The sequence below is a fragment of the Cyrtonyx montezumae genome, unplaced genomic scaffold, assembly GCF_038088225.1.
Source record: "Cyrtonyx montezumae isolate F1298 unplaced genomic scaffold, pur_monq_1.0 scaffold_8, whole genome shotgun sequence".
Classification (NCBI taxonomy): domain Eukaryota; kingdom Metazoa; phylum Chordata; class Aves; order Galliformes; family Odontophoridae; genus Cyrtonyx; species Cyrtonyx montezumae.
This window is the reverse complement of record NW_027072089.1, coordinates 82045668-82063132: the sequence shown is the minus strand read 5'-3', so window position 1 is coordinate 82063132 and position 17465 is coordinate 82045668. Positions and strand designations below refer to the sequence as shown.

The 17465-nt window shown below is 42.3% G+C and overlaps 1 protein-coding gene across 6 annotated transcripts in view; it reads right to left on the bottom strand.

The window, feature by feature from the left end:
- Positions 1-17465, bottom strand: part of HIVEP1 (HIVEP zinc finger 1) — a 118973-nt gene that overhangs the window by 78395 nt on the left and 23113 nt on the right. The window contains exon 1 of one of the 6 annotated variants that reach the window (XM_065752298.1): positions 1877-1985. The exons of the other annotated variants lie outside the window; for them this stretch is intronic. Within the exon in view, the coding sequence (XP_065608370.1) occupies positions 1877-1907 (31 nt within the window). The 5' untranslated portion in view covers positions 1908-1985. Of the gene's footprint in view, positions 1-1876; positions 1986-17465 lie in introns of those variants that run through there. 6 annotated transcript variants of the gene reach the window in all.

Sequence of the window (17465 nt, the reverse complement as noted above, 5' to 3'; positions counted from 1 at the left end):
TCAATCCCAGAGAGCTTCAGATGGGCTCCAAGCGGAAAGCAGGTGACAGGGCATGTGTCACTTCCTTCACAGAGGAAGTACATGGTGAAACCCTACACTGTAAAGGTAGCTGTCAAAACAGCAGTGACTGATTCCTTCAGCCCAGCCTATCCAAAATAATATTCAAGCTTCATCCATCTTCATTTGCTTTTAGTTTTGCCAAGGTAACTGTGATTAACTTATTGAGTTTCAGTCTGAACTGCTTTGAGGTCAAGGGAGGCAAGGGAAAGAAAGGTTAATGCAAACACACATTTGCCTTACAAGCCTAAATAAATAGCTGCTGTGATGTGGGGTAATGATGTCTTTTAAAACAAATATGTTAAATCCCTAAAGCTGAAACAACTAAAATGTGAGTTACTTTATCTCTCAGAAAGTAGTTGCCAATACTAATGAGCAGAAAAATGAAAAAGCTGAGTTAAACACAAAGCTGCTTTCTCACAGAGATGCAGCCAAAGGATTATCTCCAGCACCCAAAAAGAACAGCTGTATGCTGTTCTGCAGCCAGCCAAAAGCATGTAAATGCCAGCATTGGTTCTGCAGGCTCCTTCAACAGGTAGCAGGCCTGTTTCACCCACGAGACCACATGAGCTAGCTTCTTTCTGCTCTGAAGCTTTGAACAGCACTGATCAGGAGCAATCCATACTCCCTGGTACAGCCCTGGGGCTGAAGCACCCCGCTTCCCTGTCACATCACTTCAGTTTCCAGTGCATTTCTCTCCTCGCTCTTCTTGCATGGACCGAAGCCTGCTGAACTCTTGCATAACACTGCTGCAATAAATGCAAGGTTGGGCTTCACTCTGCTGCTTGTGTGCTTCTATATTGGAGCGATGTTACTCAGCTGGATGCGCCTGCAAGCTCTGACTTCACTGTTGGATGGCTGCACACACATCTGCAGCACACAAGCAATGCTTTGCTGATGGAAACAACAACACTGTTTTGAAACATCTTCATACAACACTCAACTTCCTGAAAATAGGTTTGTGGGGATTTTGCTTCCCCCTCCCCCACCTCCCTACCCCCCAGGGAAGTAAAGACACTGTCCCGGCTGTAAAATCGAGTGCTAAAGCTGTGTTACAGACTGAGGTCAGGCTTTCCCTATTTATATACTGTGTTTTCACTTGTTTTTTTTTTTTTTTTTGTCTTTTTCCTACAAGCAATGTTTGCAACAAGCAAAGTGCCTTTGCTCATGCACACCAACAGAGCTTTTTGCCCTAGTAATAGCTTAGGAGCTAATAACTATTTTTGAGCTGCTCCAGCACAGCCAGACGCTGTTATTGGCTCTTTATGTAATAGGGAATTAACCCCCACCGACACCTTTCAGGAATCCATCCCCAGAGCACCGCACAAGAGCTCATTAATGCGGTAAGCCCAAGGCTGCCCGCTCTGGAGGGCTGTCTCAGAGCAAACACGCTCAGCCCGCAGTTTCAGTCATGGAAGAAATTACTCAATTAATTGCAGACAACAAAAACAACAGGGTTGTAAGTAGCGTACAGCAAACGCTCCGTGGGTGTAATGCAAGCTCATTTCCCAGTAGCACTCTCACATCCTAACGCGTTTCTCACCCCTCTGCTGGAAAACAGCTTCAGCAAGTTCAATCCACTTGTGTTTTCCCCGCTACACGCGTTTGTTTTCTCGCAACGCAGCAGGACAGCGCTAGGAAGCGGGGCAGGGGCCGCTCTCCTCAGACTCCTTTTCACAGCGGAGCGCTCCGCAGCGCAGCACTTCTGCTCACTTCCAGACATCACCTTTTCCCAAGTTGCAGCCCGGCCGGCAGCACGCCGAGGAACCGCCCGCTCCGGGGCGAGCTGGGAGCCGTCCAGTCCCCAGCGCGGACTCACCGGAGCAGGCGCTGCCGTGTCCTTCCGTCATGCCGTCCGTGCATGCTGGTGCTGCCCCGCGCGGGACCTCCGCACGCGATGCCGGTGCGCGGTTCGCGGCGCGGCACTTAGCGCCTGGCTCGGCGCGCCCGTTCCTGAGGCGCTCCCCGCGCCGCCGAAGCCGCGGGGCCGCCGCCTGCTCCGGGCTCGGCGGCCACGGAGGCGGCAGGGAGGCCGCGGGCCGGCCGCGATCCCCGGGCCCTCCCCCGCCACTGCGCCATGGCAACCGCGGTGCGGCGCGGCCGGGCCCGCCTCTTACGCAAGAGGAGGGCGCAGGAAGCGCCGCCGCCGAAGAGGCCCCGGGCCGCTGCCCCCACGGTTGTGCCCCGCTCAGGTTGCGGCTCGAGCCTTCGGGAGCCAGCCAAGGAGTGTTAAAATCGATATGCCTGGCTATATAGGTCAGGAGATGAAAGGGACGGAAGCGTGCCGCGGGTAGCGGGATTTACGAGGAAGGTGCACGCAGCAGTAACGCAGCGCTTGCCAAGAGACTTATGTCTTCCTTCAGGAAAACACTTAAGCGTGTTCTTAAACCCACTGCTATTCAGGGCAGCCCGTACGCCCGTGTACAGCGTTCTCAAACAGCAGTCCTCAAACGCTGCCTTGACTAAGGGCGTACGTTTTTTGCCCCGTGAGCCAACCGAACTGCTCACATTTAATTTTAACACCCAAGTTTCACTTTCCGTTAAGAGGATAAAACCCAACCTCACGTTTTGTCTTTTTTTTTTTTTCCCCCTAAGACCAACAGGCTGCACGCTGCCCACACACCCCTACCAACGAGTACCTTCCACAAGGAGGAAGCCTGCTGCCCACAACAAGACAAGCCCCACGGTTCCCTCAATGCACAGCTGCAAGCCAGGAGGGATCACACAGAGCTATACATGCATGTTCTTTATCCACTGATGATCCCTTCCAAAGCCAACTTTAAAATGCTGCAGCCGGAACGTATTTCTGCCGTTAATGGCTGCAGATAGCTGTTTCTCAGTTCAGATGAGGTTACAGGCACGGGCCTAGGTTGCCTGTTGCACAAGTGACACCCACCTTGATGCCCCCAAAACTTTTGACAAATAGCATAGGGAACAAGTTCCATACCTTACATACAAACATTGCAGCTCCTTAACGCTCAGCAGTGAGGTAAAACGGCTGCAACTGTGTCAGTTTCTCTTTCACAACACTCTACCGGGGCTCTCAGCTGCTGATTTCCTACAAATAAATTGTATCTTCTGTTGGAGGAAGAGACCTTACTAAATAGTGAATCCATGTTTTTGTCTCTCCTTGCTGTCATTTTTTAATATTGTGACCACATACTAAGCTTTACTTATGTTCTTTATACATGCACAGAAAGGGAGTTTGGGAAATGGTTTGCATGAGTTTTAGACTCAGCTTTGGATGAGTTCTATAATGGAAAGTTCTGAAGGCAAACATTTGTATGCAAAGCTTCTGTTCCTTTGTCCCTTTTGGGGAGATAGCCTTGGTAGGAGAGCTTGTGGGAGGCAGACTGATCTACTGCAGGCCTTGAGGCAGATGGTAAAGCACCCTGCCAGAAGGTTATGGTTAGGATCAAGGTGTCTTCCATTCCTGTTAGCTATATCCAAGTGCAATACCTCTTCTCCTCACCTACAGTAATTAGCACAGCTCAATCCCAAGCTAAAGGCTCCATTATCTTCCTACAAACCTTGCTGTCATAAATGGGTAGCGTCAAAAAACTGAGGAAGAATCACAGGCATCTGTCCCTAAGCAAACTATTTACCTTTCAGGAAATAAAGGTTTCACTGTGGTCCTGCAGTCAGGCATAGGAGCTGGACAAAATAAATTAATCTGAAATCCTAATGCTGTCACTGTCCCATCATACTTCTCTCTAAGCACTTCAAACTGGATAGTAAAGCCCAAAAAAGTTGGTTAATGATCTTGCATAAATAATTTTCTTTCATAAAAACATTTAAGACAAGGCCACCACCACCCTGCAAAGAAAAGGTGCAGCCTATTTCAAAAAGAACCTCCTGGGACAAATGTGACAAGACTGCTGCTAAATCAGAAGAGTAATACAAAAAGGGACAGAAGTTAGATGTTCCAAGTTTTTCTCGCTGTTCTCACAGTTTACATACAGGCATTAAATCAACACCAGTAGCATGAAGAAATAAATGAGTAAATAGCTACAGCCATTGCTCTGAGGCAAAAACTACAGCACAGGAAGTTCCATACAATCCTGAGGAAGAACTTTGTTACTGTGAGGCTGACAGAGCACTGGAACAGGCTGCCCAGGGAGGTTGTTGAGTCTCCTTCTCTGGAGATATTCAAAACCCACCTAGGCACTTTCCTGTACAACCTGCTGTAGGGAATCTGCTTTAGCAGGGGGGTCGGACTAGATGGTCTCCAGAGTTTCCTTCTGAAACCCTACAATTCTGTGATCACTGCTGTGCAAAAACCTCCCTCAAAATTAACAAAAAAAGAGATCATTCACACTGATCTAAGTTTGTAAGATAAGCCTAGGAAAAAAATAATAATTAAAAAAAAAGCACCCATAAAAATGACCCCTTATATGAGATCACAGTGGGGCCCAAATGGCCCTGCTTTCTCCTGTGAAGGCAGAAAACTGGATGCTCAACTGAGTTTTCACTCAGAAGCAGAACCATCACGACACTCGTTCTAATGCCACCAAATTCACACAATTTCATGGAGATTACCATGCAAGATTTTCTCCCCTTCCCCAGGAAGGGGCACAACACCAAGGATGCCAACTGTTTTCAGTCATTAGGCACAAGGGACCACAGCACTTCTATTTCTCTACCTCCTTCTTGGAGTAATGTCATGGCCTATTGCAAAATTAACCAGTAGTAATGAAGCAAAAACAGATTACGAAGTGACTGTCTCCATTTTCTAAAGTTGAAAACCCCACCTCTTCCACCAGAGTGAAAGTCCAGGTGATGAAATAAACCTTGAACTGTGTCCCACTGTTGATCTACTCATTGCTTTTTGAAACGAATGAGTGCCTCATCCAAGACACTGCAATTTAGCAATTTAATCTGTACACGTGTTCTGATAACAGGATGTCATGAAGAGAGAGCAGAAAGCCTGCAGAGAGCCAGCAGCCAAACAAGAGTTTCCCTGATCAATGCCATTGACTAGAACTGCAGCAGAAATCACAGGGGAAGCCAGAGGTAATGGAAGAGCTCTGTAACGCAATTCCAGGCAGAGCCAGCAGCAGCAGCAACAGGGAGGTGGTAGTCTCCGAGTGTGGGTCTCATGAATATCAAGCAGTCATTCAGACAGTGTGGGGTAAATAACTCCCAAGGATGGTACTCCACAAAGAAATAGTATAGATGATGGTATGTTTTAAGTAGGTCTATATAGACAGTATACAAATAATACAAAAGAGAAGATGGCTCACCTTTAGGATGACAAGGCTTGCAGGGGACTCCACGTGGGAGGGATCTCCAAGAAGAGATCCTTCCCTGGTGGTGGTCAGCCCTTAAATGGGGTTTGGGAGAAGTGGAGCCAGGCCCCTTCCACTCACACAGGTATATCACCTTCACCTGTGCCCCCAGGGCTGACTTGGTGCTCACCTCAGGTGACCAATCAGTGGTTCGGGCCGTGATTCAGCAGTTCCCATACAGACAGTAAGTGGTTCATAGGTTCATAGATACATTAGGTTGGAAAGGACCTACAAGATCATCTGGTCCAACCATCCTCTTATCATTGTCCCTACCCACTGAACTACTAAACCAAATCCCTTAGCACCTCATCTAAACGCTTCTTGAACAGCGCTAAGGACGGTGCCTCAACCACCTCCCTAGGCAGGCCATTCCAGTGCCTGACCACTCTTTCAGAGAAATTTTTTTTTTCTCTGGAGTGAGGTGGATAGTGAGGTGAAAGTAAGGTGGATAATAAAGAGGAGGTGCTGTTTACCATCTACTTGTCCAAAATAATTCTGCCTGCACCATCTTGTTAGCTGTCCCAGTGGTTTCCTGTGGTATACAAGCAGGAGAGATGACAGAGAGGAGCTGTAACTGCAACTCACTGACAGGGAGAACAGGGGTGGCTAGGGCCACAGTCCTTTCACCTTCTGAGTTTACATAGTTATCTTTCATATACATGTTGGTTATCAATCTCATCTTAGTTACTTTAACTACTGCCAAATTCTAAATTCTGTTTTCATTGAAAACTGAAACAAAATTTGTGCATTTCTGATGCGTAACATACAGCAGTCACAAGCAACAACACTGCAGATACAGGAAGGAAGAGCTAATTAACTAAGTATTTTTTCCATTTTCCATTTCTAAATAACAAATCCTGGAAATAAGAACTCAGTGTGCTACGTAGTCTTCGTCCTAAGTCAGATAGCAAGACATGGTAGAAAAATACGGCACTTTGTTGTAACTGCTGTAAATATGACTGAATAAAAAGTTTTACCTGGTTTTGAAAAAAATCTTGCATAGTCAATCACATAATTGTAGGGGTTGGAAGGGACCACTAGAGATCATGGAGTCCAACCCCCTGTCAAAGCAGCTCCCTAACCCAGGTTGCACAGGTAGGTATCCAGGTGGGTCTTGAATGTCTCCAGAGGAGACTCCACCACCTCTCTGTGCAGCTGTGCCAGTGCTCCATCACTGCACTGTGAAGAAGTTCCCACACACATTTGTGTGGAACTTCCTATGCTTCAGTTTGTGACCATTTCCCCTCGTCCTATTGCCATACACTGCCAGGAGTAGTCCTGCCTTGTCCCTTTGCCATCTGCATTTTAGTTATTTATAGATGTGGATCAGATCCCCTCTATCCAGTGGTTCTGTCTGATTACATTACGATTTAAACCAGGTATAATGCAATTTTGAACCATGCTCAAAGTATCTCAACGACTTTCAACTATATTTAAACCACAGTATTTTTACTACTAGAGAAACCTAACAGAGGAACAACATGCTTGGAACATCTGTCGCAGTGATTGAAAGAAGTCTATGACAGGAATAGCAAACACTTATTTTCTTTTCTGAGATGCTGTCAATCTGTTGAAGCAAGGTATCAGTAACGTAGATTGTCTAAGAGCTAACTCACATTGGCCTGTCTCCTCCCAGACAAAGATGATTAAAATATTCCCCTGTTGTATAACCCCGTCTGGTTGCTTATTATTATCTGCCATCTCTGAGCCTGAGGAGGGGGGGAGGAAATCTTTGTCATAACTAATAAGCACGTTACAGTGTGCTATGTAAAAAAGAATTCGTATGTATACATCTAAAACCCTCACCTAATGAAATTCAGATTTTCAAGTGTGTCAATTATTATTTACATTTAAATAATCAGCTGCATGACTCAACAGAATCCCGAAGATATAGCCCCCTAAGCAAGGCTGTCTGTCATGAGGCATTCTGCAGAGCGGATTAAAGTCAAGAATATTTATTACACATCTTTTCAGTTACTTCATGGGAGATGACAATAGAGTGGCTGCTCGCCCCATGCTGATGCTGGTTCTCCATGAAGGACTTCTGTTATGCTCATCCCTGCCAAGGCCAAGAATCTTTCAGGGTCTTGTAAGAAGGTGTACAAAAGGTTCTCTTATAGCACAGCAGTATCCTGCTGCACAAACTACCACGAGGTGCCTTCCTCTTCTATGAAGATGAGGAAGGGAAGTTTGGGCTCCCCCTGAGCACAAAGGTAAAGGAAAAAGATTCACCAAAAAGCAACACTGTCTTATCAGCAGCATCAGCACACAGCTAAGATGGGCACGTTATCTCTTCAGCTCTGGAAGAATAAGCCTTGAAGCTCAGCTGGAAGAAAATAGGCCAGTAGGCTGCTAACACGAAAATGCTTCAAGTGACCAATAACAGGTATTCATTGACATGTGACAACACAGCCTTCACAGGGGGTCTGGACATAGATGCATGACCTGGGCAGTTTCACTGAGCTTTGTGCTCAGCAAGGTTCAGGAGAGCTGACTATTAACACTCCCAATGTCCTCAGATCAGCTGCTCACCAGGTCCCAGCACCACCACAGTGCTGCAGACTACAGCACTGAGATGTTCAGCCAAGGATGGAAACATCACCAGTTTCCTAGCTGAAACCATAAGATGTGAAATGATTTAGGAAATGCTTTGATAAGATGCTAAGAATGGGATTTAAAAAACAAACTAAAAGAAATGAGCTGAGCAGTTTCTGACAGTGAATATGGCTGTAAAAGCTTTCTAAGAAACTTCAGTATCAGTTAAGATAGAACCAAGTATCAGCACTCAAGAAGAACTGAAATTACTGCAAGAAGGGCATGAAATAACAAAGCCTTAAAGTTGCCTGCTGACTATCTGGAAAACAAAAACAGAACAGGGCAGAATACTTGCATATTCAAATAAACAGATCAAAATTCTATTTTCAAATGAAAAGTACGTAAATATTCATGTTAACTCATATTGGGCTAAAAAGTTTCAGATGACATCTATATGCAAAATACAGACTTAAAGCAGAATGCTTTCTTCTGTTTAATGCCTTCGTCTAGATACAGGGCTCTTTACTTCAAAAAAGATCACTATGCAAAGGAATCATTGCTAACTTTCTAATTCTGCATTGAAAGTACTTAGTACACAAATCCCAAAAAGTTCACAATCAAGGTATAGTCTGGAGTTCATCTTAGGTTCTTTTGCAGACAACGCTGAAAAGGATGGTTGTGTTAACTTGCCAAGTTGACACCCAATACCCACCTTATCTTACTGCATCCCACCTCCTACTTGCACGTGGAGCCTTTATTGAAACTGATGGATGCAGATCTCATCTTACTTCGATCAAAGCCTCAATCTCACCTCACATCCACTAGTCCTTTCCAAATGGCCTCTGAACTCTCGAGGAAAATGCCATCTTTGTTCCTATTCTTTCTATCCCTTCTCAAACATCAACACAAGGCCTTCAGTCATGTTATTCGCTTTAAACTGCTCCTGGAGAGACGTAGAGATACATATACAGTACATTAAAAAGGTAGGGCAGAGTTTTCTCTGTAGGTGGCAGGCAGGCAGAGCTCCTTTTCAACTAATTTATTTTAATGCTGCTGTGGTTTTGTTGTAGCGTTAATTATGCAGCAGGGCACCCACAGCTTTGTATAAGCATCTTTTTGAATTATTTACAACAAAATAAAAGAGAATCAGTAGTTACTCAGCATCTCTGAGAACTGTGTAACTCTTGAAGTTCAGCACTGATCACAAAACAGAAGAATGTACTCACCAACGTGCAGGCATTGCAAGGCATAGTAACAGGTCAGTGCTACAGCCAACACCCCTTAGCTACGGACAACGAGACCTTGTGTGAGCTTTCAGAGCAGTATACTTCTTCAAAGGTAAAAGCAGAAATTTTGGCTCAAAATAGCCCAAAGTGAAGTATCAGTAGAGAAATTAAGGCTCCCAGATTCCTGCATTACCAATTGGGTTTTCTCCCCATCTGAAAGGCAGGAGTCAAAGAGGCAGCAAGTCTCAACCCACACCTTCCTCCACGGAGGTGGGTCTGTTGAGGAGCTTTCCCTTGTGTTCCTTCTGCTGCCTCCAGGTGTAGGACCACCACTGGTCCCTACCAAGCTGGGAACCTTCGTTGTGATGGAAGACAATGAGTGGGCAGCAGATTTCAGGAGAGCTCCCTGAAGGCTAACGAGGAAATGTCAGAATGAACTACGGTGTGCTCATGCTTGCATGTATCTCCGTAAGAAAGTAATTAGAGACAGATTCATAAACAATGGGATTGTGCCTGTCAGTATGAGCTTAAGGCCCCTAATCAGGATCAGACACTACGACGTGAACTGCAGCGTTCGGCACAGCAGTTGCTACACTTCTGTCCATTTTCCAACAACTTCTGCTGATTCAGTCACAAAAACTGCTGACATTTCTTCCCAGAGTGTTCATGCATCAAACAAACTCCTCACACACACATGCACGCACAAAATAAATAACGTGAACATGGAAAGAGGTTTCAAACAAGTAATATATGTGAATTTCAATAAATATACATATATTCCTTGCTTTAGCCACCTCTCTTTTTTGAAGTACTTAAATTAAGTGCTACACTGAACAGAAGCAGCTGAGCAAACAATCTTTGGATTACTGGAAAAAATACAGTGGTGAGATTTTGCAGGCTTTTAGCCCACTACAAAGACCTACAATTTTTGTGCCTAATCTGAAAGACAAATTGTTTCAATGAGTGAGGAAGCTTTCTCTTTTCAGAACACAAACTAACAGCCAAGAACATCCCATTCTGAACACATACCCACCCAAGACCACAATGCAGCAGTTAACTCTGACATTCCGAATGTGAGACAAAAAAAAAATTAAGGAAAATGATACTACTGTTCAAAAGAAGATATGCACAAAGAAAACGAAGTGAGTTTCTCTAGCACTTTATATAAAAATTATTTCAGCGGAAATTTTTTTGAACAAAGGGTACGAAAGGTCGAACTACTTGGGCTATAAAGTGACAGCATTCAGGCACTCAACCAAGGAAATGTTAACATTCATACTTTTAATGCTAATACCAATAATAGTACTGTCTTGTACATACAACAAAAACAGACTCTGTTGGCTATCTCCTAGTCTCAGTCAGGTTATATCATTTACACTCAAGCTAGACTGCAGCACATTTATTGCTGAAATCCTTCTGGCATCAGATTTAGTGACCACGGAAAACATACGTATAAAGACTTCCAAGTTTTGTCTTTTTTTTTTATTATTTATTTAATGAATCCACTGAAATATTTTTGCACTCTTAAGTCCAATAGTTTTCCTCCAAGTAACTGAGTAATTGTTATCCTTCCTCCCATTCCACGATCCCATTTCTAGCCTCACAACCAAATTTCCCACCTTTTATCAACCACTCCATCTCCACTCTCACAGCTAGACAGAAGCTCTGAGAATGACAGCTAGAATCTGCAGTGCACAATATGGAATCCTTGACAAAAAGAACGCACAGACAGCAACAGAGGTCTGCAAGGAAAGCCTTCTGCTGTACCCACCATAACAACTGCACTGAAGGACATGGTTTAGTGGCAAATACAGGTGACAGGTGAACAGCTGGTCTGGACAGAAATCATTTCCAATCTTGGTGATTCTGTGATTCTATAACTGGATGTCAACAGAAGCATTTTGGTCAAATTTTGTTGCTGCAGTCCAGAAAGACATAGACAAATCACAATATAACTTAAGAGCAGAGAGAGCATGAATTACTTATTTAATCAAAACAAAGAAAATTGAAAGGAGCCAAGGTAAAGAGTCTTCAATTGCGCAGAAGGATAACGCCAAGAGGAAAGAAATTCTGTTTTCCTCATCCGTGGCCAGCAGAATTACACATGTCAATACCGAAGACCAAAAACAGTGGGAAAAGATTTCTGACAAAGAAATGCACTTGAACAGAATGTGTGTGTGTGATATTATATATCATATAGGGTCAGGGGGGAGAGAGAGAGCATCCGTGTTGCTCGTTAAATAAGTTATCTTCATCATATATAGCAATATGATGAAGAATATACATGTTTGTATGAAGATGCTAAATGCTGTAAGAAGTGATCAAGTCCTAGCCAGCTCCGTTTCAGGACAAGCTGTTTAGATTATTTTCTTGGGACCTAGTTCAGCCCTGTGACTCCACATTTATGCAAACCTCTTCACTCTTTTCCCATCACCAAAAGCCCACCATCCTTTAATTTCAAAACATAGAAAGAGGAGAGGCTGTGGTCTTGATGTCCCTGGTAATCCTGGGCAAAGGTCAGGTACACTCTGGCCCAGCGTTAAGTCTACAGCTGAACAGTAAACAGTGACGTAGTGATGTGAGTCCTGCAAGTCACCTGAACTGAGGAAAAAACCAAAGTCCATGTAAAATGGTACAGAGAAAACAGAACAGAGTAGTTCACAGTCAGATACCACAAGGTCTACATACAGATAACTACAAAAATCTACTGGAACATCACCTCTGACTTCTCTACATTGTACCAGCAGAGAATGCATACTGTTTGCTGAAATTAGCTTCTCTGCACCCTGCTGCTAAATTAACAATACTGCTTTCCCCTCTCTCATGTGTATTTTGCCTACACAAACTACTAGCAGTTAGGGCTAAACTAGTTTGCTTCTTTATACCATACCTAGCAAAGTAGAGCTCTCTCTCTGTTAGAGCATAGAGATCCATCACCCATCAGATGTCCAAACAAATGAGTAATACCTCTCATCTCATTGGGATTTAAGCTTTGGTTTATCTGAGAAAAAGTATTCCTTTTTCCCCTATCATCCCATAACTAAGCTTTCTTTCTGTGTTTAACTGTTATTTTATTTTCCCTTTTCTTTTCTTTGCTCTCTCTTCTTCCAATCTTTTCTGGCTTCCAATAGCTACTCTTCTCTGCTCTTAATTTCTTTATGCCACACAACAGGGGAGAGAAGAAAAAAATGTGAAGGGACAAGCATATTAAACTCCAATAAAATAGGGACACTCCCAGTGCCTTCCTGCTCCAAACAAATATCTCCAAGCTTCAATGATCCATGAAGACAATGTCAAATTTTGCTCTTCTATCAAGGTTGAGTAAATTAAGAAATATTTCACGTATGGAAAGAGGGTGGAAAAAGGAAGCAATAGTGAAGGAGTGATCAAAGATGCAGAACACTTAGTAAGACCAGCTAAGAAGACATTGCAGTAATGTCTTAAAAATTTGGGATACAAACTACTGTGCCTCTGAGGGACAAAGCACAGATCACAGAACAACACAGGTGGCTTCAAAAACGGTTGTGTTCTCCCGCCTCTGGGCTGCTCTAGCGCTTGGAGGGGCCCTGCCATCACCTGGATGCCTGGAGCTCCATTTTATGAAGAATTTTGTATGCTAACCATTGTGTCTTAAAGGCAAGAGTACTCTAACACACGTGCTGTCTTTCACAGTATGGCCACCAATATGAGTCCAGAGCCGAAACGTCCTCCAAGCATGGAAAGATTACAAAGATCCTGTTATAGCTATTATAGATTTATGAGAAAACTGTAGGGCTGCAGCCACAGTACTGACATGTTCTTTTGGCTCTTATTGGCAACACAGCGAGTAGAAGCGTTTTAAGAACTGAAGCCTACCAAGGAAATAATTCAGATAGCACAGAACACCTCAGCACATAAAGAATTAGCATACTTTTCATTTATCAAAGCCTTGTCCAGAGCACAAGCATCACTAGGATCATTCTGGACTCACATCTCATGCAAAGCAACTGCTGAGTTTAGATACAACAGCTTTTCACAATTTATTCATCATTGCTGGCCACACACTTTTTGTTTTGTAGTACAGACAGCCTTAACTGAAAGGGTTATTTCCTTCTGTTGTTCCATGGAAATAGATTAGGATTGTTATAAGGCTGGGCTTCGCTTGATGGAAAGTTTCTATATCCCACACAAGCAACATATGCTCCGAAGCTCAAGAAAAGTAAACAATGTTAAGCTGTGGTCATACTTTTATTTATAACTGTCACATCAATCCTCATTTTTCTTGAAATATCCAAAACCTTATACAAGTGCGTGGCAGATATGGCCTTTGGTTTCATAAGATGTACTTGACAGGGTAACAACAGCTGGTACTGAGTGAGATTTGTATTGGCTAGCTACATGAGATGTTATGATATTCTCATTTGGAAAGTACCTAGGAGCCATGCTTCAACTCATTTTGAAACAAGAAAGGCAAGTTCTTTCTGGTTTGTATAAGGTTATATATCAGAAAACCACAGAAACTTCCCACATTAGTAACTACAACTTTCTTAGCTGAATAAAAATATATATCTTAGGGTATGCATGCATATACAAAGCTGTTTTATTACACACAAAATGGAAAAAAAATCCAACTCCGAAATATGAATAGATGATCCCCAATAGCCACGGCAATCAAAAGAGGCAGCTAGTATGGAAGTTATTTTCCACTTCCTAAATGGAAAGTGCACTAGTATCAACAAACTACTGAAAAACTAATGGCAAGAGGGGTTGGGGGTGGGAAGGTGTGGTTCAGATCAGAAGTGCTGACCATTTCATCTTATAATTTCCACTTACCAGAACTGAGCTTGCATAAGCACCTAAGTTAACATGAAAAGTTTCTCAAAATGTGAGCCAGTATGTGTGATTGCACATTATTCTACAACTGATTATTTTTCTTCTTCTACACTTGGGGCATTAGGCAATTATAAAAGGTATTATTAAGTTCTTCAGCCATGTCATGAACCTTGGCAGCACTTGATAATTTCTTAAGAGGTTTGATAGAGGAATTAAAAGGTTACAGAAATCTCACATTTTCTTCTTAAGTTCTTAACTTTCACAACGGTACAATCACATGGAAGAAGCAAATGTGCAAGTAACAGATGAAAGAAGGCAAATAAACACATCTCAAGTTCCTTCCTTCTGAAATTTCAAAACTTATATAGTTTGAGCCAAGTTCAGAAAGCCCTGGCTTAAGACTGAGCCCCTGAGGTTAAGAACACTACTAAACACAAGTCCTTTGTAATCAAACCCCTAATTTTGTGCTGTGTTCAAGCTAGCAGTTGTTAGCTGAATTAGCTCCCTAATTCAGTGCTACCCAGGTTGGGCAGCAAAGAACTGCAAGCAAGCTTGGCAGCTTGTCGATGGAGGGAAAATTTGCTCCATCCCAGCAAACACCTTCCCAGTCTGAGTCTGCTCCTCATCTTTTCCTAGAGCACCCAGCAGGTGGTATGGGTAGGGCAGGGGATATAATGACAGTACCTTGTGGTTCCCACCATACAAGCATCCTGCCCTATCAGGAAAATGTATGTGTAGCAATGAACAGATTATTTCCACAGATTTTTAGCAAAGTAAAGGCAAGAGGAGGAAGGGGGTCAAGAGAAACTCAGAAGGGGATTTCTCCTTCAGCATGTACAGCAATGTTTTGGTAGCTCTAATATTTGTTTTCCATTAGGCATTATGAAACTTAAGAAAATATGTTTTGTGGGTTGTAATCCATAGCTTTTTAACCACTATATTCATTTAGGGACTACACATATATATATATATATTTCAAATACAGACATAAGGGGAAGTTAAAATCATGCCAGAGAGCATTGGTTAGTTCCCAGGAAAGATGGCATCTAGAATTTGGCAGCCTTCAGATATGGGATGAGTACACACACAGTCAGGCTCAACAATTTGAAGTAGTTTGTGTGCACTGTTGCTCCTGAGATGGTGAAACCAAGTACTTTCTATGTTACAAGAACAACTGATTTCTGTAGAAAGAATGTATTCTCATTATCATTCAAGAAAAAAATAGACACTGATACTGACATTACAGAAATACATTTTGGAAAGAAAAGCCTTCAAAAATGTTAAAAAATTTCACTCAAAATTAAGAGTTTATTCTGTAGGCTGTGATGGCATTGTAGAAGGGTAATAGGGAAATAAGTAATTTAGTATGCTTCCTTCAGATTTAAGAACATAAGCACTGTACAGATCACAATATTTAACTTAACTCAGTTTCTGGAAAATAATTAGACACTGAGGGGCACAATCAAAATTTTGATCTTGTCTACACAAAAACTCTTTAAAGGAAATATTTGCTGATACATGTTGCTGAATCCCTCTGCCAATACTTGCTGATTATCCCAGCAGTCTTCCCTCCTATTGATGTATGAAAGAAACAGTCAACTAATTCATTAAACAGGAGGTGCTGATTACATACATACTATTATCAAAAGCATAAACTATACTTTCTGTTTCCTTTCTCTCAGTTACAGCAATTTCAGAGGCTTGCAAAACAAGTGAACTCAAAATATTCAGCCTGAAATCCGACAGTTATTTTAATACTTGGGTATTGCCTCTTTAGGAAGCCAAGACACACAAGTTCCATACTCAAAACCTAGCTACACACAGCTAGAAGCTATTCTTGATTAAATATTTGAAAAATGGGTAATGCTAATAGCACAATTTTGTCCCAGAATAAGCATGTCCATGAAGGTGGAGCACTCACTGTGTTTTACATTCATGCCTCCTTTACATTCAAATTAATTTCCAAATACAAGAATTCCTCAATTATTTATTTATGCATTGCCTAAGTACAGAAGACTTGATTCAGCTGGGTATTTTCAATTTTACAGTCAAATGAAGCCTCCAAAAACATCAAGGTGACCTGAACACTGTTATCAGCATTCCTATCCACCTCTATTTATGAATACAAAAAACTATAGTGACAATGGAACTAGGTTCTCAAAATGTATTTATAATTCATCACTGTGATGGACAGCCCCCAAAAGCAGCAAAACGTAGAACAGACTACAGTTAAAGACAATTTACAAATATCACCTTCCAACGCCAAGTCTGTCGTTGATTTAATACGCCAGGTCTGGTCTTGAAGTAAAACTAACCCTGTATGTTAGTATGTCATATATAATCACTATTAAGTGTGATTAGCTCTAGAAAACAAAGCAATACCTGATTGGATAAAACTCTTCTATGACATGATAGAACTTGGTGCCTAAGAGGTAAAACACAGGAATTTTAAGCGTCCTCCTACTCAAGGTGAAGACTTATTCTCAGATAAGCTTAAAGAATAACACACCACTGGTATCTTGGTTGCCACATAACTAAAGACAAGAAAATAGGAAAAAAGAAAGAGCTCAAAAATATCAACAGAACTGTGATACAAAATTTTCTTCCTTTAATTCCACCTTTGGAAGTGAGCACTATAAAGAACACCCACACAGAGATGAACCCTCAGGTTTCTGTAGCTGTAAATACCTCAGACAAAATCCTAGAGAAACAGGTGAAACAGTATGTGAGTCTGTTTTTTAGTCTACGCTTGGTTGTTAATGTTTTTTGTTTGTGCTTACTCATCAATGAGCAAATTAACCCATCACTGGCTGATAAAAAACCGTTTTTACTTGAAATGTCTCCAGCGTCTCCTGTCACTTTGCTTTTTCCACCTTGAGTACTTGTGCTAAGAAATGCCAAGAATTTTTTTTTTTTTTTTTTTTTGCCCAGTGCCTCCCTGGCAAAGTTCAGATAAAACAAAGGCAATCTACGAGTCTGCAAAATGTCTACTTTTATTTACTTATGCATTTTAAAGCCCTTCAAGACACAATGAAGAGAGATTCCTCACTTTAACTGAGGAGAGTTGTATGCAGCATTTTACTTCTTTGTCAAACAGCATTCAGGATAGCAAGGCAGTATTTCCATTATCATCGTCATCTGATGTATTTTAGGGGCTCTTCTTATCTTCTTAGAACTGCCTTCCCTCGTAGTCAAAAAGCATTCTACTTCATACTTTTTTGCATGCTCAGAATGATAATTACAAAAGGCAGGTGGACTTACCTTCAGGACAAATGATGTCTAATGGCAGTAACTTTCCAGAGCTCAATGACAAAATTCTTATTCGCTTTGTAGTTCGTACAGCTCCACTAAAACGTTGCCATTACACCATGAGACTGGTAACTCACAGTACCTATTTTCAGGATAAGCTTTCTCCTACCTGTCCATTCCATCTCTTTCACCTGACAAAGCACCTATACTGGCAGTAGGTTCAGGAAGGGTAAAACTGTATATATTTGTGTAAGTAGGACATCAATTGCTCTCGCGTGTTATTGCTGTTAGCACTTGC